Source organism: Aythya fuligula, chromosome 1, assembly GCF_009819795.1.
Source record: "Aythya fuligula isolate bAytFul2 chromosome 1, bAytFul2.pri, whole genome shotgun sequence".
NCBI classification, from domain to species: Eukaryota; Metazoa; Chordata; class Aves; order Anseriformes; family Anatidae; genus Aythya; species Aythya fuligula.
In genome coordinates, this window is record NC_045559.1 from 69,989,802 (window position 1) to 70,014,982 (window position 25,181).

The 25,181-nt window shown below is 37.7% G+C and overlaps 1 protein-coding gene across 1 annotated transcript in view; it reads left to right on the plus strand.

Moving 5' to 3' along the window:
* Positions 1-25,181, plus strand: part of LOC116487934 (potassium voltage-gated channel subfamily KQT member 1-like) — a 318,679-nt gene that overhangs the window by 26,392 nt on the left and 267,106 nt on the right. Inside the window, 1 exon segment of the mRNA XM_032185222.1 lies at positions 7,715-7,805. Within this exon segment, the coding sequence (XP_032041113.1) occupies positions 7,715-7,805 (91 nt within the window).

Sequence of the window (25,181 nt, forward strand, 5' to 3'; positions counted from 1 at the left end):
AAAGAGCTGGCGGACGTCATCGCGGAACCTCTCTCAATTATTTTTCAAAGATCCTGGGAATTTGGAGAGGTCCCGGTAGACTGGAAGCTGGCAAATGTTGTGCCGGTTTTCAAGAAGGGTCAGAAAGAAGACCCTAGCAATTACAGGCCTGTCAGTCTCACGTCAGTGCCTGGTAAAATCATGGAGAAGATGGTTCTCGAACTTATTGAGGCGCACCTGGGGGACAAAGCAGTCATTGGTCCCAGCCAGCATGGGTTTGTGAAGGGTAGGTCCTGCCTAACTAACCTGATTTCCTTTTATGATAAGATCACCCGTATGGTGGACCAAGGGAAACCAGCCGATGTGATTTTTTTGGACTTCAGCAAGGCTTTTGACACGGTTTCCCATAGGATCCTACTGGACAAAATGTCCACCATACAGCTAAATAAAAACATCATACGATGGGTGAGCAATTGGCTAACGGGCAGGGCCCAAAGGGTTATGGTAAATGGGGCTGCGTCAGGCTGGCGGGCGGTCACCAGTGGGGTCCCTCAAGGCTCCATTTTAGGGCTGGTACTTTTCAATATTTTTATAAATGATCTGGATGTAGGAATAGAAGGTATTTTGAGCAAGTTTGCTGATGACACCAGACTTGGAGGAGTTGTGGACTCGAATGAGGGTGGAAAGGCCTTGCAGAGGGATCTGGATAGGTTGGAGAGCTGGGCGATCACCAACCGCATGAAGTTCAATAAGAGCAAGTGCCGGGTCCTGCACCTGGGATGGGGAAACCCTGGCTGCACGTACAGACTGGGCGATGAGACGCTGGAGAGCAGCCTAGAAGAGAGGGATCTGGGGGTCGTGGTAGACAGCAAGTTGAATATGAGCCAGCAGTGTGCCCTGGCAGCCAGGAGGGCCAACCGTGTCCTGGGGTGCATCAAGCACGGCATCGCTAGTAGGTCAAGGGAGGTGATTGTCCCGCTCTACTCTGCGCTGGTGCGGCCTCACCTCGAGTACTGTGTGCAGTTCTGGGCACCACAGTATAAAAAGGACATGAAACTGTTGGAGAGTGTCCAGAGGAGGGCTACGAAGATGGTGAAAGGCCTGGAGGGGAAGACGTACGAAGAACGGCTGAGGTCACTGGGCCTGTTCAGCCTGGAGAAGAGGAGGCTGAGGGGAGACCTCATCACAGTCTACAACTTCCTCATAAGGGGGTGTCGAGAGGCAGGAGACCTTTTCTCCATTAACACCAGTGACAGGACCCGCGGGAACGGGGTTAAGCTGAGGCAGGGGAAATTTAGGCTTGACATCAGGAGGGGGTTCTTCACAGAGAGGGTGGTTGCACACTGGAACAGGCTCCCCAGGGAAGTGGTTACTGCACCAAGCCTGTCTGAATTTAAGAAGAGATTGGACTGTGAACTTAGTCACATGGTCTGAACTTTTGGGTAGACCTGTGCGGTGTCAAGAGTTGGACTTGATGATCCTTAAGGGTCCCTTCCAACTCAAGATATTCTATGATTCTATGATTCTATGACCTTTATTTCTTCCATCAGTGGAAAAGGGGATTAATAGACTGTACTCATGTTTTTCTAGGGAAGTACCCTTTCTCCTCTGTTCTGTCCTTATGATGGGAGTTTTCCTCCCTGCCCTACTAAACCATCTTTGCTGTTTCACTTCTGAGTATCTGACTTCAGCTGTCAGTCTGTGAAGGGTAAATGTTTTTTGTAGTTGTCGTGGTTTAACCCGGCCGGCAGCTAAACACCACACAGCCATTCGCTCACCCTCCCCCCTCCCTCTCTGGGACGGGGGAGAGAAATGGAAAGTGAAGCCCGTGAGTTGAGATAAAGACAGTTTAATAAGACAGGAAAATAATAATAACAATAATAATAATAACAATAATAATAATAATAATAATAATACAATGGTGATAATAGGAAAGTAATAATAATGTGTACAAACAAATGATGCACAATGCAATTGCTCACCACCCGCTGACCGATGCCCAGCCTAACCCCGAGTAGTCCGGCCCCCTCCCCCGGCTAGCCACCCCTATATATTGTTTAGCATGACGTCAAATGGTATGGAATACCCCTTTGGCTAGTTTGGGTCACCTGTCCTGGGCCTGTCCCCTCCCAGCTCTTACTGCACCCCCAGCCTGCCTGTTGGCAGGACAGAGCAAAAGGCTGAGATGTCCTTGGCTTGGTACAAGCACTGCTCTGCAACAATTAAAACATCAGGGTGTTATCAGCACTCTTCTCATCCTAAGCCAAAACACAGCATTCCACCAGCTACTAGGGAGAAAATTAATTCTGTTCTAACTGAAACCAGGACAGTAGTACATAGTGGTAAAAGTAGGAAATGCTTACCCAAGCAGTGTGTATTTAAAATTTCTATAAAGCACTATGATAATAAACAACAGCAGCTGCTATATAATTTGAATATTAACACTTACCTTAATATAATGAATCTTGTTTCACAGAATCATAGAATGGCTTGGGGGAAGGACCCTTAAAGATCATCCAGTTCCAAACCCCTACCATGGACAGGGATGGCACCCACTAGATCAGGTTGCCCAGAGCTCCATCCAGCCTGGCCTTGAACACCTCCAGGGCTGGGGAATCCACAACATCTCAGGGCAACCTGTTACAGTGCCTCAGCATCCTCTGAGTGAAGAATTTCCTCCTAACCTCTAATCTATATCTCCCCTCTTTTAGTTTAAAGCCATTCCCTCTTATCCTGTTATTATTTGACTGAACAAAAAGTTTCTCTCTACCTTTTTTAAAAGCCCCCTTTAGGTACTGAAAAGCTGCAATAAGGTCATGGTTTCTATTGTTTGCAGTATGTAACATGGAATGTCTATTCTATATAACATCCATATTGACAGCTTAAAAATCCCAAAAGAATTACCCATGGCTTTTTATTTATTATTAGCGAGGGCAGTAAAATAAGACAAAGAGATTTTAAAAGGGAGTAACTGAAATGACAGGAATCTGGAAAAAATTAGCTGAATGGTAGGTACTCAGAGTAAGTTTTCCATATTTTATACATGCATTTTGCCTAGAAATAAGATCTGTAACAATGGTAGGAGTGGAAAAGCAGTATTATAAAAAAGATGAGCACAAACAGATGAGATGGTTCCAAGAAATGCTTGGTAAATGTGTGGTTAAGTTGTTTGATCTGGTTATCTGCTCTTTCATGAATCAGCCATGTCCCTGTGTTCCTACAGCTATTGACTGGGTGAGGCTCTGTGCTTCAAGAGATGCAAGTCCTGTATGACTTTGACACAGTTATGTTGTATGGACAAGTATGCTTACCTCTTTATGTCTTTCTCCATTTACCCATCACTAGAATCGCTAATTGGACATATAAGCTCTCCGAGTAAAGGAACTGCCTGATGAAGCATAGCTTTTAACAGAGCCTGGTACCCATCGGTTGTGAGGGCTTCTAAGTAATAATGTAATCCTTTTGTATTAAATGTAAGAAGGAGAATCTTATGACTGTGGTTACCTTATTTCTGTATCTGCATGTTCTTCATATTGAAAACAGTCCAAGTGTGTTAAGGAAAGGCTAAAGACTCGTGTATACTCATGTCTAGACTCTTCAAGTGCTTCAAGTGTTGGTTGTTTGTGCTGTAAACTCCTTATTGAAGTCCTCTTTTCCATTTGACTGTGTTTCAGCGTCTTTTTTTTTTTTTTTTTTTTTTTTAATATCCCTTTGCAGTAATAGTACCTAGGAAAGAAAGTGTGGCTTTTGCCCCCTCTGCTGGCTGGCTCATCAGGATCTGGACACACAAGAGCAATTTCATTTCTTTGGTCAGTGTAGCGGCTCACTGAAGTGATATAACAGTTTTATTACAACTTGAAGAGAACTATCTACCCCTTGTACCATACCACCATTTTCAAAGAGATAAAAATTTATGGTTGTAGCAAAACTGCTGAATAGTATGCTCAGCAACTTGGGTACCTTGAAATGAAATAACTAGCAGGTTGGGAGTGTTGGGCTCTGTAGTTAGAAAACCATGAGAATATGGCTAAAATCTGCCCGTTCTGAAGTGTTGCTAACAACTCCCTGACTGTGGTGTGTTATCTGGATCTCTTTACCACTTTACCCTGTTTTTTTCTAAAGACATTATAATTACAGGTATTTGCCATTAATGAAGAACTAGGCATCATTAAGATGCTTTCCATGAACACATTTTTCTTTGTTAACACCATCAGAGGTGGTGAAACTGCTTCCTGAATATATGAGAATCTGCAAAATTAGATTTAAATTTTCAGGAAGTGTGGTAAACACGTCTTCTCATTGGCCCTGTCTCTTTTTTACTCCTGGCTGCACAGGTCTGTCTTGTTCTCCTACACTGTGCTGACAAATCTTACCAGGTGTCTCTCAGCTAAGACATAGCAAATGCAGAGCATATTGAGGAATAGAATTCCTCAATAATAGAATAGAATTCAAGAGAACCAGATACCAGGTAAGTATCTGGAGAGGTTTACTAAAGGCATCCAGATGGAACCTCAGAAAGTTGTTTCTTGCATTTAGGTACTTTGGTCACCTTTGATCAGTTTTCAGAAAACAAACAAACAAACAAACAAACAAAAACATACTGAAACATTTCTGATTCCCCTTTGGAAATCAATGCAGTAGTTTTTTTATTATTTATTTTTATTTTTTAATTAATTCTACCAATAGATTTAGATGTCTGACCCTTGAAATAGAAAAAATAGCCCTGAACTGTATGCCTAGGAAAGAATAGTTTTCAACACCTAAGCCACCTCTGTAAAGCTAAGTACCTAAAATCATTCCCCTGTTGCAGCTAACTGTATTCTAAATAAAAATTTGATTTTGTTGGCTAGTTTAGCAAGTACTGAAATAAACCAGCTAGACAGACATGAAAAGAATTTTAAATGTTTTTTAAGGTGAGACAACAACAACAAAACAAACAACAAAATAAATTAAGACAAATATCAGTATTCTGTCTAATCCTTTGTGAGCTATAATTTACAAAGCTAGAAAGAATGGCATTTATTATTGCTTCCTGTTTCCTGTGGCATGCATGTCTGATTTTCCAGAGTTCAGTTTCTGAATCATGAAATTTTTCCACTGGAATAATTTAGACTGGCTAGTCCTTTACTTTTGCAGAAACCCCAAACTCATAATGATAAACATTAGCACTTTTATATTTTCTTTAGTTATCACCTTATCTGATACCATAATAACCTGAAAAGATCTGGAAATACATTTTACAGTAATATCTTAAACAAAATACTTATTGGTGGATATCTGTTCTTATCCCAACAGAGCTCACAGTTCAATCACAGTTCAATCAGACCCCAAGTAAACAGGGTCACTATCTTTGCAACTCATCACCAAAAGAATTAAAAAATAGATTGATCTATGTGATCTTTTTTCCCTTCCATTCCACAGTGCTGCTTTACGAAAAACCCACAGCAGAAACTGTTTTTGTAGTAACCAAGCTTATACATGAAGTGCCTGTACTTCCAGTGGAAATGTAAACTCTCTTATTGAGGTAGCAACTGTTTCAGCAACTGTTTCAGATAAAATATTTGCTTCCCATTGCTTAAATAAGATTTGAAGAGAGACTAACAGTTCAAAGAACTAACTTTCACATCCACAACAGATAGAAATTGTTAAAAACAGACTAAGAACAGAATCTAATCACAAAAAAATAAATAATAAATAAATAAATCCTGAGATAAGCATCACAAAGATTCATCCTGTGCAGCTTTATAGAAAACACTAACTATAAAGTGTGTGTACCTTAACTACATCTTCAGTGACCATGCAATCCTTTCTTCTCTCCAATGATTGCTCCATCTGACTCATAGCTGCTAGAAACCTTTGCTGGGCAGGAGGGAACATGATGATCACCCTGGTCTTGTCGCCCAGCTGCTGGAGGCCTTGGAAAAGGCTTCAGTGAGGTCACTGGTGATATCAGGAGGCCACCGTGATGTAATGCATAGCTTGGTCCCCACTCCAAGAGGACTGACAAAACCTGGGGGCTGATAGGCTGAGGACTGCTCCCCTTGGTGCCGCAGGTGCTGTCCTGTGCTGATTCTGGCTGGTTCTGCTCAGCTCTGATGGATCCATTGCAGGACATGGCCAGGATGGTCAGTCAAGATGGTGATGCCTCTGGAAAAAGTGTTTGAGGATGGGCAAAACCACTGAACAGGTAGAGACGGGTTAGAGTGTGAGGAGCAGCCCTGCAGATACTTAAGACTGAGAAGGAGAGGAGGAGGTGCTGTAGCCTCTAGAGTTTCCCTGTGGTCTGTGGAGCGACCATGCATGCGGGAACAGGTTTGTCCTGAAGAGAAGCCTGTGGAAGAACCCATGCTGGAGCAGGAGAAAGCATGAGGAGAAAGAAGAAGCAGAGAGGAACTGTTATGGCCGGATCCCCTAATCCCCATCCCTTTGTGCCACTCAGGGTGTGTGTGAGGGAAGGAGTTAGAGGAGCTGGAAATGAAAAATTGAGCATGAGAAGGGGGTGGGGGAGATATTTCAGTTTGTCTTCATTTCTCAGTATCCAAACTTACTTTAATTGGCAATAAAATCATTTTCCCCCAAGTAAGGTCTGTTTTACCCATGATGGTAACTGGTAAGTGTTCTCTCTGTATTTGTCTCAACTGGCAAGTGATCTCTCTGTGTTTATCTCAACTCATGATTTTTTTTTTTTTTTTTTGGTCACACTTTTTCTCCACGTTCTATTGAGGAAAGGGAGTGAGAGAACAGCTGGAGGGCAACTGGCTAACACCAAGCCACCACAATTCTATAGTCTGTAGGCTATATACTATTTATGTATATCTATTTCTCTATGTAGAAATCTATGTACATATAAATATATACATTTATCTGAATCGAGGTCGTCTGCCTTGGGCCTGCCAGGGCAACGGTGGCTGCACCCACGGCCTCTGCCTAGGAATGGCCACTGTGCACAGTGAGGGGCAGACAACACAATTTTGGGAAGTAGTAATATGTATTTTGAGATACTTTTTTTTCTTGATCTGAATAATGATACTGGAAATACTGTGTTAGTAGCTGTTTATACTGTATCTATCTATGTTGCAAGTTTATGGAAGGCACTTAATGGAACAGTTTTCATTAAAGTTACCAATCCTCACTCTAGTCATACATGTATGTCTAATTCTTCTTTAATTAATGTATTATCAATTATTACAGCTTTCTACCAAAGTGCATGAGTTATACATCAATCAGTGTCTTTACATGAAACATTCATTACTACTAGCTTCTCTGGAATATTCTACATGATAATTGAGTTTGATCTGTTGACTAACGTCAGAGAATCTTAAGAATGGTTAAAAGACCTCCCAAGATCATATGGTCCAGCCCATACCCTTAACAACCAATATTACACACTAAACCACATCCCCTAAGTACCGCATCCAACCTTTTTCTTAAACACCCAAGGACGGTGACTCTACCACATCCCCTAGGCAACCCATTACAATGGCTAGCCACTCTTTCTGAGAAGAATTTTCTCCTTATTTCCAAACATCCTTTCAGTTCTTTTATTCCATGTTTCTTAAGTTATGGAATGTAAAATGAAGACATTCAGAGCATAATTTTATTTGACTAGGAAGAATGAACTGATTAAATTCAAAGTACTTGTGATTGAAAATGTTACATGAATGAAAGAACTAAAACGAGACTTACATTTACAGTTCAACTTAACAAGTCACTAACCACTGTTTTCTTTTTACAGATTTCTCTTGGTGTTGATTTGTTTAATATTCAGTGTACTGTCTACTATAGAGCATTATTCTGAATTTGCCACTGGAACCCTTTTCTGGATGGTAAGTGAACTTTTTGGGGAAATACACTTTTTTGGGGAAAGTTGTGGCTAACTGTGAATTTCTTTAGCTGAACAAAGGAGATAATTTTAAAAATCCTCATACAAAACATGATACTTAATTTAAAATATTACCTGCCTTTACTTCAAGGAAGTTCATAGTTTAAAAGGAATGATTATTAAACTAAGAGAGTATTTGATCAATAGATTGTTTTTATATACTTGTTTTACATAAGGCATGAAACTGTACACTGTAGCGTTCGCAATGGGTGATTGCTGTCTTATGCAGCATGAGACAGAATATTCCATGCTGGGAATGTATTTTTTTTAACAAAACTTTTCTAAGTCTTCTGGTGAAAACTGTCCAAGAACCACACTCTTCTGAAGTACCCAAATTTCAGGACTGGTGTAACCTGATCTAGTGAAGGTATCCCTGTCTGTGGAAGGGGAATTGGAACTAGATCATTTTTAAGGTCCCTTTCTACCCAACCCTTTATATGTTTCATTATGTAATTCTAAGTGATTTCTGTTAGACTAGTTTACCAGTATATTGAACAGGAAGGAACAGCTTTTATCACACTTCTGTGCATTTGGCTATGAAGTTGGTGCTTTTCAGCTCATGGGGCTGTTCGTAATCCATCCATGTATCATTTTTTTCTTGAGCATGCATTAAGTATTATACTTAGTATTTTGCAGAAGCATAAAGTCACTGTGTTGTTTATGTAACATCCTTATCTTGCTAACACCCTTTTTCTTGCTATTAAAATCTTAAGTAGTCATTTAAAAACAGATGTTGAAATAAAAAAAACATCTCACTTGGAGGTAGACAGAGACTGCTTGTTGATTTCACAGTGGCTAGGCAATAATTCTTTTATCACTACTACTTTTTTTTTTTGAACTATCAGTGGCTAGTTCAGAGGTGAAATGTACTTGAACTGTGTTACTAGACCTGAGATATCAAGTGTCTTAAAAATGTGAATTTCCATCTAGTGACAATTCATGAACTGTTACAAAATACATATATACTGAAGTATTAATTTGAAGCAGGTGGGAATTAAAGTATAAATAATTTCTGTAAGGACCTCAGAGACTTTTCCTCCTCTGCTCCCCCATGGCCTCTGTTAATTCTAGAAAGTTAAGAATGATAAAGCATCCTTTGTTAAAAATGGAGTAAATCACTAAATTACTTTTAAACAGTTGCTCAAAACATCTGGATTTCAGCTACTCAGGTCCCCTTTCTCAAAGTGTAATAGTCTCAGAGTTTTATTGTAATTTCTTTTTGTTAAATGCTTCTAAGTTTTCTAATGTGATGGATTTTGTTTTTCCAGCTGGTTTGAAAACAAAAATAAGTTATTATTTATTTTTTTGTGGCTTAGACTACATTAGTACATGTGGCTTTCATGTGCAGTTGACTAAGCCATCTTTAGTATCCCTGAGTTGTTTCTGGATTTGATTAATTTCAATTCTGTAACAAACGTTGCCTAACCTTTAAGCCATATTCAGTGTCAAACTAAGTGCAGTCTTCTGCCATTCATATGTAATCTTCTCATCCTCACTGAAGGATGCAGAGCAATTATAGTTCAGTATAACCACCACCACAAACACTAATACTAGTAAAGATTTAATGTTGAGCTGATTGAGAACAGTGGAGACTGCCAGCATTGTAAGATACAAGACTGGACCAAATCATCTATTGGATCAAATTCAGAATTAAATTGATTTATTTCTCTCCTCATTCAAGAAATGTGCAATTCTTTGCATAGCCCTATTACTGAGTCAGTAGCTGATAAATACTAGTGTGTCATGCTGGTATTGTTTTCGTAGTTGTGAAGGTATATTGTAGTAGATGAAAAGTTGAGAAGGGTTGTCTTAAAAATTATAATGTTGAAAGTTGATAAAACCTGACTAGAAGGATATCATTTGACACTTGTAGATACTTAAATGTGCTTGTATTTTCTTACAGAGTGTGAGGTGTCATGCCAAATACAATTTTAGATAATGTGTCACTGGAGGAAATATGGCACGTTAGTAACAGGTGTAACTGCAGGTGTGTCCTCAGCCACTGAAACCTTCTATCAAAGACTTAATTTTCTGATGTTCATGTTGTATCTGGGTGGTGTAAGATAAGATTTTTAGGTGTGAAACCTAAAAAAGCCCCAAACCTTTATCCATCCCCCCTCTCCAAAAACCAACATATGTTTTCAAGTCTCTGACAATCAAAGTGATTTCTAGAGAAAAAAAGAAAAAAGACTCTTTCGTTCTGCATTTGAATGTTAAGGCCAATCTATAATATTTGAGGCTTTGAATGTGTTGCTTAGCCACAGTTTCTGATGAAGGTTTATTGCTATGCTTCCCCATAGCAATAAACTTTCCCCATATGTGGGAAATTTGCTCTATTTAAGGTCCTTGCTTGGGCTTAAAGGGAAATACTGTTTCTTATACGTATGTAGAAAAGACATGCTGTAAAATGTTGTTTACATGTGGTAAAATAAGTTCACTTCTGTGGTAGTAGGAATAGTAAAACTCCTTGTCTTGAGCTTTTAAAAGTTACCGTTTGAAAGAGGTTTTTATTCTCATAGTACTAAATATTTTCCATATTCATGGCACTGCTCTTGGAAGGTTCATAAATATTTATTTTTTTTCAGCTGTAAGAGAAATTTAATTGTTCCATGTAAAAACATTGTATTGTCTTTAATTCCCGTGACTATTTTTTTTTCCCTTTTTGTCCTCTGACAAAATTTATAATTTTATCAAAATGGTAAATAAATAAAGTGACAGTAACATTGACACAATGGATCATGCTAATAAACACTGACAGAACAAAAAGTGAAGAGGAGTGCTATTCAGATAGGTTAAAGGTTTAGGTTCTATTTTTATTTATTTATTTATTTATTTATTGGTGTTTTCCTTAGTGTTTATTTTAGGCTAAGCCTAAAGTTCTTTCTAAGTTCTTTCTCCCTTTTGGTAGAGGGACTGTGAAGTTGAAGTATATATATACAGATGACTTAGGAGGTTTATTTTACTCTTACTGCAAAAATCAGGAGTGTGCAGTTTCTTAGAGGTATAAATTTGTAAAAGGAAAAAATGAAAACAAAGCAAAATCACGCAAAAGTTTGGGGGCATTAAGAAGCAAAAGGGACTGCTTGTTCATTTGACATCCTCTATGACTTAGGTTGTACAATTAATTTCTCTGATTAAAAATTGTTTCAACTGGATAATGCATTATAGGGAAATGACTGATCTTAATGTAAAAAAAGGAGAGGTGTTCTATGCTTCTGAGAACGTTTATGTTACAATGATACACCACCACTAGAATAATTCAAAGGACTAGCCCTCCTTTGCAGTGCAATTCTATATCTCAGCTATATGGCTTCTGTTCCATGTCCTTGAGATTTGCCACTTAGCCTACCAAATTGTCTACATGACTGCATAATTTTGTTGTTGCACCTTCTCTAATACTGTTGGAATTATGGGGTGGAGGTAAATTAGAGACACCTGACTCGAACCAACTTAAAGAAGTCATGTCAAAGTAGCCATGGCAGACAGAGTTTATTGCTGATAGACTATTATGAAGTATGTGATTTCTCACCCATAACCTACAGAATCAAATATAATGTCTCAGTTGAAGCCCTCTGTACCATTTTCATGACCTCCCAAAATTTCTAGCAATATTCTGCCTCTTTTTCCAGCTCTTGTGTTGATACTCCCATGGTTAAAATAAGCTTCTTGTCTCTATGTTCATTCTCCATTGCTGCATATCCATTTGTAAACACACTTACATGAGATTTATGAATGTGCCATGCTGTCCTCAAAACTGGAACACTTTCATTCTTCCCTTTTCTTCATTGTAATCTTGGATCTAATTTTTGATAGATCCAAAATCCTCTTAAAAATGAATACTATTCTTAAGAAAGTAGAGATAGAGATGTGCTGACTGAAAGAATCAGCAATCATGGTTTTCAAACTTGCATATCCTGATTATACCATCTCACAAGCATTTTTTTTAGACTGTTTTTGGTGTTTAAAAGCTTCTGTGTTCACTGACTATGAAAAGGACATCCTGACCTTAAAATTCTGTTCAGGTTTAGCATGCTTATCCATTTTGGCATAGGTCATTATCAACACCCTGATGTTAAAGTGAGATTTGAAGACCTGTATGTTAAATGGGTTCTATCAAGAGTTGTAGGAAAAAGGCTACACATCTAAGAGGGAAGAGAGCAGTCAGAATAGGTGTTAATGTGAGGTACTACTGTCCATGAAAGAGTTGGCTTGGGATACGAACCTTTAGCTTAGCTTCTACTTCTGCCTCTGCAGGACTGTTACACTGAGCAGTGAATTATGGGACTAAAATGAATACTAGTATTTCTACGGTGCCTTTTTCCTGTGTCTTCAACTATTCTGCTAAACTATCTTGTTTTGCTTGCACCCATCATGATCTGGATGGCATTTTGTATTCCCTTGTTCTGTAGTTAACCTTTACATTTCTCCCAGAAACCCATGGTAATCTACCATAATTCCTATCAGCTCTTTCATGTCAAAAATGTGCAGTGTAACTAGCTTGTAAGAGAAGCATACATGTGTTTGGAGGACTGTCTGTACAGTTTATGCCAAACACCACAATTTTAGCTGAAAGAAAATGAGTAGTCATCTCTGATTCTATTTCAGCATGCAATCACAATTCAGCTATAATTGCAACTATTAGATCTTATTCCATGATGACTTAGGCTGTGTTTGCTCACTCTTAAGAAGGCTAATGAGACAGAGCCTTACCTGTCTCGCTGTCTTTCCCTACCTAATGGGAAAATATAGATAAGGGTCAGACTGGAGGAGGCTGTGGCCCATGGAGAGCCCCTGCAGTAGCAGGTCCTGGGCCAGAGATGCAGCCCGTGGAGAGGAGCCCACTCAGGAGCAGGGAGTCTGGGGGGAGCTGTTGCCCACCCGTGGGGGACCCGTGCTGGAGCAGTTTGCTCCTGGGGGTGGACCTCGTGGTATGGAGCCATGTGGGAACAGTTCTTGAAGAGCTGCTGCCTGTGGGAAGCCCACACAGGAGCAGTCTGGAAGGATGGCATCCCGTGGGAGGGACCCCATCTGGAGCAGGGTCAGAGAGGGACAGTAAAGGAGCGACTGACCACAGCCCCCATTCCCTGTTCCCCTGCACTACTCAGGGGGAGGATAGAGAAGAGGGTGGATGGGGGTAAGGTCTTTTTAGTCTGCTTTTTGTTTCTCACTGCTCTTCTCTGCTAGTGATAGACAATAAATTGTATTGTATTGTATTGTATTATATTATATATGATAGGGAGCTATGCTGAGTCTGGTTTGCACATGACAGTAATTGTTGAGTGATGTCCCTGTCTTTATCTAAACCTGTGTGGCCTTTCCATCATATTTTCTCCCCTTTCTGTTGAGGAAGGGGAGTGAGAAGTGGTTGTGGTGGATGGATTTCAGCTGCCCAGCAGGGTAAAAACATCACACTTTGCAATTACAAGACAATCTCTCAAGCTTTTTAGAAAGCATGACTTTTTGGGCCCAGTGAATGATCAAGATGTATATATCTATGCTCATGGATTAATTTGCTTTATGCACATTATTAATATATAAATGGATTTTTGCACTTGACCTGCTCAGTGCATTTGTTAAATTCCCAGTTTTGTCTTTATTGTTCCCTTTCTGGGAAAGATATTGCTGGAGTGTTTTGGCTGCTAACAAAAATAGCAGCTGACCAAAACCTACTGGAGCCTTTATATGTTTTTAGGAAACAAATTGTTGCATCCCACTATGTAACAACTACATTTTGTGTATGAGGTTTCTTCCTCTTGTCTGCAGAGCCATTTCTGGAACAGAGGCTGTGGTGTGCCTGCATGTGTGTTTAAGGGGTGTGTGTGTGTGTGTGTGTGTTAGTCCATGACTATTCCTCATGCAAGTCTTACTTGTATGACTTAGCGTCTTTCTGAAACTTTTCCCACTCTAGTGGGAATGTGGTAGTAATGCTTGCAAATTGGTCATGCAGCAGAAGATTGCCCTATTGCTAACTAACATGCACTAATGTAAACGCATTTGTCTACACTGATATATCACTAGCATCTTCCTTTTCATAGGGCCTTACTGTCTGCTTTAATACAGAGGTGGATTGACTGCTTTGTTCTTTTCTTCCACCTTCTAGAAACAAGTTTGCTCAAGTTCTACATTTTGCGTTACAAACATGTACCTTTAGTTCAAAGGAATAAAAGTTGTGTAGAAAATATTTATTGAAGTGTCAGAATAATAAGCCCTTACATAAATCATTATGTATAACATAACATAAGCTCTTTCCAAACTCATGAACATAAGAAGTTGCTATTAAAATGTGCATTTATCCACCAAATCAGTCAGTTTAGTAATGATTATTCCATTCAATTAAACAAAACTTACTCCATAAAGATCTGTATTCATTATCCTTTCAAGGTGCATGAAGTGTACACAATGAATGTTTATATATATTTACACATATATTATACATGTATATATGTACAGTCCAGATTGCTGTATGTGCTGTGGTACGATAAAGAGTCTCTAGTTTCCTATGTTTTCCTTTGTCCTTGATCTGTACCACTGAGAGCTTGTCTGTCTGTATTCAGGACTTGCTACATGAGAAAGTTCTTGTACAATGTCTGGAGAAACAAGTGCAAAGAAGTATGTTCCACCCCCTACCAACAAATCTTTACTCTTAGCATATACCATGCACTCTGATTATCTACCTTCTGGTACTCAGGCATTACATAGTAATTTGTGAGGCCATATCACAAGTTCATAAACACCATCCTGGGCAGAATTATTTCAAATACTTATTTTCAGTATACAGCCAGTTTAAGTTCTCTTTTCAGAAGTCACGGTTACAAAACTGCTTATAGCCATCCCTCACATACTGCTTTTTTGGATCAATATGCTGCTCAGTTTTGCCAATTTTTTCTGGTGTGATCAAAATGGAGGATTTCTTCCAAGTCTTACATCTGCTTTCTTATTACCTGCTCTGATATTTAAAGCATGAAGTATTGGGAAAAATGTATAGAAACAGGACTTAAAAGAGTTGTGATGGACTGTTCTTCCAGTAGTTAGGTATTAAATTAATTCTCCAAACAGTTGGTGCACCAAATCAGGATTTTACAAACAGGTAGAATAGGTAGAAGCCACATTATGGTGGGAGTTTTGTTATGGACTGTTTAATCAGGATTAAAAAAAAAAAAAAAAAAAAAAAAAAAAAAAAAAAAAAAAGCAGGGCAAAGTCATATTTAAGCAACTTAAAATTTTGGGGCATGTACCCCCCTTCTTCTTGTGGAGGACTTTCATCCAACTAACCTATTAAAAGAGCAACACGGTAAGATGCAAGTGATCTGAGAGATTTTAGTGTTTCAGGGTTAACATCTAGGTATGGGTACTGAGTGGAACAACTGGGAATGAAACAGTTGTATCTACTATTCAGATCTACAAGGAAAATTATTTGGGGATATAATAATCAAAGACATTGCAATTGGCTGTAGCAATCAGGATATTATGCATTCAAGATCCTGAACGGAGTAAAACTTCCTTCAGGAATAGCATCTCTGAACGGTCAGCAAGCACAGGACAGCTAGCAGGCCTTTAAAGTCAATCTCTAAATACAGAGAAGCAATGAATTCTAGAGAACAGTAGAACAAGGGAAGTGACTATACCCATTTACTTAGGGCTAATTTTACTACATCAAGAATAGTGCACCTAGTTTTGGTTCACCACTGCAAGAAAGTCTTTGAAAAACTGGAGCAAGTTCAGCATAGGAACATCAAGATGGCGAGGGTTGTTGGACTCATTTGTGATATTTGCCTCAAAAAATTACCATGTCATGCCTGAGTACCAGAAGGTGGATAACCAGAGTGTATGGTGTGCGCTAAGAGTAAAGATTTGGGGGTGGGGGGATGGAATGTTGGGCTTCATGCCTTATAAATTTGGCAACACCACATGATAAAGCTTGTACCCAACATGCATTAGAGCATCAGATTTTCAGGTATCACTTAAAATTAATTTTAAAAAGTGTGTTTAATACTTCTGGTTAAAAACAGGAAAGAAAAAAAAAAAAAAACAAACAAACTTTCAAATACTAATGATTTTTTTTCCTCCCTTAATGACTCTCTGGACACTTTTGGCACTAATGGAGATATTTCTCAGGGTTTGCTTACCTTTCTCATACCTTCTCCCATATACAAGTCAAGAGCAGTGATATGGAATTCCCTACAGTCAATACTTAATCTTTAGTCAACATTGTTCAATCTCTGTGACAGAATTGACTCCTAATTATTACTTGTGCTTGTCTGCTACTTTCCCAGTGTTTTTCATATGTGCTCCTTAACCTCTATTTCCCAGAGTTCTAAGCATTTTACTTCTTCATCCTTTCACTCATTGAAATACTCACCTTGAGTTCAAATAGATCAATCAAATCAGTTCTGATTCATGTTGCCTTTCTTTACCAAAATTCTGTTTACTTAACTGTTCTTTTTGACTTTTAATATTTGGACTTCTATGTATGTCTTCCTTTTATACTCCTCATTCTGTAAATGATGCTCTAGAATTTTATTTAGTGTAGGATTCGAAGTCATGCATCTTCAGCCACATTCTTCTCTTGGAGGCAGTCAAATTTATATGAATGTCTGCTTCCTCATGTATAAGCAGCTTATGGCTCTTTTTCATATACATGTACATATTATACAAGAAATTTAAATATTTTCAGCAGTTAATATTGTTGAGTGGTTATTCAAAAGCATGGAATATCTGCAGCTGTTCTCTGAGTTGCCTGGTGTGTTATCATGAATTTTTGGCATGACCATTAACCTTAAAATTGCCCTATTCTAAGATCACAGTAGCTAACTGAGATTAAAAAAAAAAAAAAAAATTTAAAGTATTTAGTAGTATTTTTCGTTAAAGTTCCCATAGATGTTACTGTTTCTTTTAGAAAGAAAGAAAGAGAGAAAGAAAGAAGGAAAGGAAGAAGGAAGGAAGGAAGGAAGGAAGGAAGGAAGGAAGGAAGGAAGGAAGGAAGGAAGGAAGGAAGGAAGGAAGGAAGGAAGGAAGGAAGGAAGGAAGGAAGGAAGGAAGGAAGAGGCCAGAAAAGGAAGAAATACTATGTGCAATTCCTGAATACATTTATGCTTATCCATTTTCTTTTTCAGGCTTCCTTCATTTTATCATTTTAATTTGTCCAAAACCTTAATTCCCCAATAGAAGATTTTTTGTTTGTTTGTTTGTTTGTTTGTTTTTCCCCTCTAAGCTTTAAGGTGATTCTATTGAAAAAATTATTCTGAAGAAGTTGGAAAAACCTCTTGCATAGGCTTTTGCTTTTACTGCAGGAAACTGTAATGTTTTCTTAATGTTCTAGTTGTTCATGTGTCAGTTTTGATTTGTAAATTAACATCAAAATCTTTGAGGTTTTGGCATTAAAAAATAAACTATAAAACGGGTCAGGTGTAATTCCTCCTTTGAGGATTAATGTGTTAATGTTTGGTGGTCATATATTTTTCTACCAGGAGAGGTCACTATAGTAGTTTACAAAAGACAGATTTTTGTTTTGTATTGTAAAAGACCTTGCAAAACGATTGCAAAAAAGTTTCTTACCTCGTGGGAGTAATTTCACATATTGTGCAGTTTTAGAAAACAAACAAAAATATTTTTATCATACACGATATTTTTACACAACATGAATAGGACAGAAGAAATAATCAATTTGTATAATGACAGTGTTATAGGTGAAAGGGAAATTTTGTAGTGTTTCCATATCTCAATGTTAGTTATTATTTTTTTTTTTTTTTTTTTTTTTAAATTGAGGATACAAAGTGTGTTCTTGACTCTGACAAAATATAATGTTTTTGCTACAAAACATATTGATCAACTTTGTAAATTCAATTTCTACTTGCATGCCATGACATATTTAATATTACAGTCATTGTAGTTGGAATGGTGGAGAAATAGGAAATATTGTTTATTTTAATGTGCTTTCAATTTTAGAGAACATAATCTAAATTTGAAATCACTTAACATTTTAATGCGAAGCAGTAATGACAAAATTGTGTAGGAATGGATGTACTAGATTGGACCAAAAGCCCAGCTAGTTCAGTATTGTATCTCAGATTGTATCTCAGTGGTTTGCATTCAATACAAAATAGGAATATTTTCTTATAAAACTATTATACATTAAAATTGGGTAATTAAAATTGGTAGAAGGCCTTGAGTTTTGTTTTCTTTTGCTTTCACCAGGGGTCACTAAATTCTTGTCCTATTGGACTAGATGGATGGGTGCTTTCCTACTGTAGTTCTTTCTGGCTTATGGGGTAAGACTTTAAGTGGTATGTGCTGTCTTAGAAGCTTTAGAAGCAGAAGCACCAGGTAGAAGGTTTAGTGGTTTGACCCTCCGTGTTCCAGTAGAGCTGGATCCTGCATTCCAGTGTTTTTTCCAGATGAGCTCAGGTCCTGTGGCACCTCTTCCTTTTGGAGACAGACTTCATGCATCCACTTTCCTCTGATGTATTTCTTTGCTGGAAAAAGCAACAGCATATCTTCCAAACATCTTAACATGTGTAGTTCATAGTGGTACACTACTAGAGAGCATACAGGCTACTTACAGACTCTGTTTTCAGGGTCATCATTTGTTGCCCCTGTTGTAAGCTGCCCTCTCACATTGAGTGCTTGGTTGCTAGCAATCCTCATGTAGTGACTACATGTAGCAAGTAAGTTTTATTAATATTTCTCTGTTTGCAAACCATGTTGGAGAAAAATCTCAAATGTAAGATTAGGAGCTCCCACATCAGCTGCTGCTTAAGATTTTCAGGAGAGACCCTTCTTTCTATAGCTGTATTTAGGAATCAGGGCTTAATGGCAGGACCTCAGGAAAGAGTTCTTGGCTGCAGGTGAGTCACATTGTTCTATTGCTTTTCTGAAGTCCCTGCTTTGTTTTTTCTCTCTATAATTCTGCCTCTTATGCCACAGCACCTCCTCCTGCTGTTTAGATAGCCCAGACTTCTCAAACAAACAACAACAAAACACACAAAAAAACCCCAACCAACCAACCAACCAACCAACCAACCAAAACCACAAACCAACCAACCAAAAAAGGAAAACAAACCAAAAACAAAATAAAACAAAACAACAAAAAACCAATTTGGAGTACCAAGTGGTACTCAGCTTTCTTGACACTGCTAAGCTATGTTTATCTAACTGTTCTGTTTCTGAACTGAATTTCTTTTTGGAAAGTAGTTGATGACACTGTTTTCAAAGCCTGTGTTTTTTAAAGAGGGCTCACTCTTTCCATGTATAGTGGAAGAACTCTCCCGTTCCTTTATTTTTGTCTCTGCTTTTGTCCCTTCTCCCATTTAAATTATGTAGTCATGTCATAAAATGCTGTGTCATTTTTAGTCTGTCAGTGGAGTGGAAAAAAGGCTTCATGGACTTAATTTAACTTAATTTTCTCCCTCATCTGCAATTAGTGGCAAAGTGTATGTATATATGTATGTATAGACTTGAGGGCATATTTCCTACCATATCAAAGGAATTAGTTTTAGAAAGTAATAATGGTGGATTTTTTTTTTTTGCCAATATTCTACTTTTCTGACATTTTACAACTTTAAATCTGTGCTTTACCACACTGCATTAGTGCTTAGGACCTACTCCAGGTCTGTCTAATATAACGATACATTAACAATCTAACAGATGAAAGTTTACAGGTACTCTTGTTCTTTACCAGAGCAGATCATTTCTTACAGATGACAATAGATCTCTTAGAGTACAGCGGGCAGAGTAGATCCTGCCAATATTTAGTGGTATTTGTGTAGTGTATACTGGCCTGTGTAGCATTAGGTGTTAATGAGGTGTCCAATTCCTTAAGGAACTGACAGGTAAACTAGGTTCAGTAGAAAAACACACCATTTCTTTTATACTTCAGAACAGTCAGACCATGTTAGTTTATAATTCATCTGAATAAAAATTACCATATACCTCAAAAGCTTTTTTTTTTTTTTTTTCTTACATTCCTTATAAACCTGGGAGAGAGAAAACAAAAACGAAGCCCTGTTTATTTCTTAGCTTCTTGTTGGTCTCTAGGAAGATGAGAAAAAAGACCAGGAATACTAGATTATGAAAATATAAATCATTATTAAAATATATATGGAATATTGTTTCATATATTAACACATTAGCAAAAAAAATGGGGTACAGAAGCCTTTTAACACAGCTTGTAAGCTTAAATTCTATGTGAACTGATCTGCTGAGTTGCCATAGTCTTCTGGAATTGAATGTAAATATCAAGCTCTTCCATGTGAATTATAATACAGTTATTCTTGTGACTTATCTTGCAGATTTCCCTAATGCAGTACAGAACATGTTGTGTTGGGTGTCGTGTGTTTTTCAGCCCTCTAAAATTTGATTATTGGTACAGTAAGTATGGCTGAGAACGAATTAACAAACAGCCAAATTTTAATACCCTCAGTCAAATTTACTCACATCCTTCCTCTAGCTCGTACGGAGTTTTCTGTGCACGAGGAGAAGATTCTTAGAATAAAAGTATTCTTACTTGGGACTGAGAGAAAGGTGGAGAGGTACATCAGGACTTTTTCAAATCCTCCTCACCCCCCCACCACTATCCAGAAATTCTGAGGCCCTCCTAATCAAAAGTTTGAGACATAGATATGATATTTAAAATTCCAAAATGAATTTGAATAGCTTCCATTCCATAAAAAAAGCTAAACTTCCTACCAGATGTGGTCCCTTCAGCTGAGGCTCAAAGATGTGCTGATAGGGAGGTTGAAGACTCTTGTGGAGTACTGGTGTATCTATAGAGAAATGAAGATCTTCAGACACTGACTTATTGAGTCTTCTTGATCCACTATTTAATTGTGTTTGCATTAGTGTTAGCTTTCTGAATTAAGCAATTCTAGAAAGAAGTCCTGCTCAAAAATGATTGCAGTTTTCTCATTTTTTAAGAAAAATTATTGCCTGCCCAAACGTATTTAAAAATTAATCTTCTTTATTTAAAAGAAGATTTATTTAAAAATAAATTTGAAAATAAATTTAAAAATAAAAATATATTTAAAAATAAATCTTCTTCTGTGACTTACCCAACTCACTTGAATGTTAGTTATTACAGATAAAGGGACTAGAGCAACATCTTCTTCCCTCATTAGCATACTATTTCATTCTGTACAGGAATTAGCAAATATAAATAAACTAAAAGGCAAATATACTCCTGGTGTGAAGTCAGCAGAGTCAGCATATGTACCAGGTGGGAATACAAAAATGTTTGTAAGAAATGTTGAACAAATCCATTGCATACAAACAACAAACTTTTTAACATTAAGTGAATTGGTTTCATATATGAGAAGAATTAGAATGAGCTAATGACACTTCACGATACTTACTAGAATTTTGCATCTTTTCTTGCATATATTGGATATTGTATTTTCACATATAATATTTGTCACCTTTATAAAATTTAGCATGATGATAGGAAATAAGTATTTTCAGTATCAGTAGGTTTTTATAACACCTGAGCAACTATTAAGCTAATTGGGCCACTAAAATGACATTTTCAGCTCTAAGGATTGGAAAACTTTAAAGACAGGTTATCAGATTAAATTTTGGACATAAGTACATGTGTACAAACATTTGGACTATTCAACCTTTATGCCTGCTTCTGAGGCTCTATTATTTTGAACTGACATTCCTTGATTGAATCTTCATGAGCACACACTATTCATTTAGCCATCTCACTTCCTCCTTTTACCCGAGCACCTAAATATTCCAATAAAAAAAAGTGAAGAGAGCCTTGTGTGTGCTCTCCACATAAAACACAGCTGCAGCTGAAAAAATAATTGTCTTTTTCATGTATGCACTTTAATCACCACAGCTGAACTCCTTCCCTTCTCCTGCTCCCCCTTGCAGTTATCCGTAGCTGTACTGGAACATATTGTACATTCCAGGCTGTGTGTTTCATTTACACACATTCATGTACAAAATGTTGATTTTCTATGCTAATGTGAGCATTTTTACATTTGATTATCAGTGACATTCTTGGGTAAATGGCTTTTCCACAAGAGTTTAAATTACATTTACTGTTAGAATTAGAGAGGGACAGAAGAGATTTGCATACATATTTACCTTTAAACTTATAATTATTTTTTTTTTTGGTAATAATTTAATGATGGTTATGAAAATTCATTATGCCCAGAATCACATAAACATAATTCTGTATGATTTTGATTTATTTTATGTATGGCAAAAAAAAAAAAAAAAAAAAAAAAAAAAAAAAAGACATGCAGTGTTTTGAATTAATAATAACAACAATAATAAGCAAACAATGTTATAGATGTATGGGTTTTGCTTTTTCCACACTGACAGGAAAAAGTACAGAGGTAATGAAATTGCTGCTGCTGATTTCAGTAGAGATTTCAAATGGTACAACACAATGTAAAATCTGTGACTATATTATATTTCAGTTCTTAACAGTGTATACGCAATTACCACATGTCAAATGTTTTCCCTAATATTACCGTTGCCATTTGAGGAAGCAGGAAACAACTAATGAGTAGGTGCGAGAAATGTATTTCATGCTGTGTTTTCCTTACTCCGTGCTCTTCTTCCCAGAATATAACCAAACAACAGCACTGTCTAAAGACCTTCTCCACTGTTAAATTTCTCAGTAAATTGTGCCTCTGGGTGGTGACTGGAGCAAGTTCACTGCCCCATACAAAGGATGATATTTTTTTCTATACGTGTCTCTCATGATCTTTCAGTGGGTCATGGTGAATATCCTGACAGTTTATGACATGGTGTGGTTCAAAGTACATGCAATTTTGCTTTCCTTTTCTTTCCTCACAGGAGTTTTAGTGAGGGTTGCTGAAAAAAACGGAAGGCTGACACTTAAAGGCAGAATAAAGTATCTGTCGTGGTTTAACCCGGCTGGCAGCTAAACACCACGCAGGCCGTTCGCTCACCCTCCCCCCTCCCCTCTGGACGGGGGAGAGGAAATGGAAAGTGAAGCCCGTGAGGTTGAGATAAAGACAGTTTAATAAGACAGGAAAATATAATAATAATAATAATAATAATAATATAATAATAATAATAATAATACAATGATGATAATAGTACTACTAGTAATAATATAGTACAAACAAGTGATGCACAATGCAATTGCTCACCCCCGCTGACCGATGCCCAGCTAACCCCGAGCAGGTCCGGCCCCCCTCTCCCCGGCTAGCCACCCCTATATATTGTTTAGCAATGACGTCAGATGGTATGGAATACCCCTTTGGCTAGTTCGGGTCACCTGTCCTGGGTCTGTCCCCCTCCCAGCTCTTACTGCACCCCAGCCTGCCTGTTGGCAGGACAGAGCAAAAGTCTGAGGTGTCCTTGGCTTGGTATAAGCACTGCTCTGCAACAATTAAAACATCGGGGTGTTATCAGCACTCTTCTCATCCTAAACCAAAACACAGCATTTCCACCAGCTACTAGGAAGAGAAATTAATTCTGTTCTAACTGAAACCAGGACAGTAGCCAAGGGTATTTCTTAGGTATATTTTAATCAAGACTGATGTGGCTCTTATTTTTGGAGGTAACTGTTTGTTCCTACTATTCTTTTTGGTTTTGATTAAATTAGAGAATTCATCCCTAGCTCTCTGTTGATGACAAATGGCTTTCAAGATTGATGAAATCTTCTGAGAATCCTCTGTCCTGTATTTCTTCCTTAACTATTTGCAAGGGAAGAACAAAAATAGTCCTGGAATCCTAAAATAAAGTTTTGCAGGGTTCTTGTGTGTATAATACCACTTGAAAGAAAGAAGACTGGAAAAATTCAAAAAGCTGGAGAAAGATCTCAAAACTGAATGCAGTTGTCAGTCAGGAGCATAGTCAGCACATTTAATTTCCAGATTCTTTTTTCTAGTTCATGTTATGTCCACAACAACTTTTCAGTAGCTCTTGGTGTAACTTCAGTAGGAACACCGTAGTTTTTCTAACTTTCTAGAGAATTGCCGTTGTTTGTTTTCTCTAGCAGAAGGAAAAAAAAAATGCAGTAAATTGAGGTGTTTGAAAAAGTGTTTATGGGGATAGGAGGAAAAGGAGGCAGGGTTAGGGTTTTTTAAAGGTGATTTTTTTGAGGTGAGCCTTGATCAGTCATGACAGTCTTGGAAATGGATGAATTCTAACTTTTAGTAGAAGTATACACAACAGCAATAAGTTCCATAATCTTCCTCCTTCATTTTGGAGGGGACCACTATAGAGCTGTGATGTTTATCCAAGTTTCTGTGCTCTTTTGGTCTTTGGCCTGTTCTGTGGCTGCCAATGGATGTGTTAATTGCTGTGGTTTTGGTAATGTGGACATCTGTCCAGGGACAAAATGAACTCACATAATAAGTAATTAATTTCAAATTTATGGAAGCTGTAAGTTCCTCTTCCATTCTTCTTCCTGACAACAATTTATTTTTCCTTTGCATTGACAGTGCGGTGCAACCTTATTGACTTTAGCAGGGACTTCCCAGATGTAACTGAAATGATTTCTTGTTGGTAGCTGAAATCAAATCACAGATTCTGGAGTTCGTAGTTGAGAATAAAATGCATTCAGGCCAGACACAGTGTAAGTTCCAGCTTTTAAAAGTGCCCTTAGAGGATCATCAAGGAATATCCTAATTCCAGGAAGTTTTTGCTACTTCAGAAAATATCTGCTTATTTCTTTTTCCACATTTTTTTTTTTTTACCTGACAGACACAAAAATCCAATGTGCTGTTTCTGTGAAATAATTCTTCCACTGCTGTTAGTACTAGCTGTTAGGAGGGACATATATAAACTGCCACTGAGTGGCCGAAGAAGCATGCTTTTTGATGCAGGTTGATGGCACCTTTGTTTTCTCACTTGAATGCTACGGAAATCTTTCCCTTGTCAGTAATTGGTAAATTCATATAGACATATTCTGCTTCCTTTGCTGCAAATAAGATATCCTTTATCAGGGACTTGAAACCAAATGCTGAGTGATGATATCAGGAACCTGCTAAAAATGTAAACTATTTAATCACTGAGAAAGCTGTTTGCAAGACCATGAAATGCAAGAATTATTTTCCTTTGAATATTATTCTTTAAAATGTGCTTTGACTGTTATGATAAAATAAGTTTTTGTATTTAAGTTTCGGACACAACACAGTCTTAGAAGAATCACTTGTAGAAACTCTAGATAATATATTACTAAAAAAAAAAACTTCTGGAAAATCTTAAGTTTCAGTAAACTGGGAGCAAATTCTCTGTGTTTATTATTTATTTTTTGTGCTTCTGCTTTGAAACTGTGCTGTAAATTTTCTTAGCTTTTTACTAATCCTTGGTTTTAGTCAAGCTGAAAGTACCATGG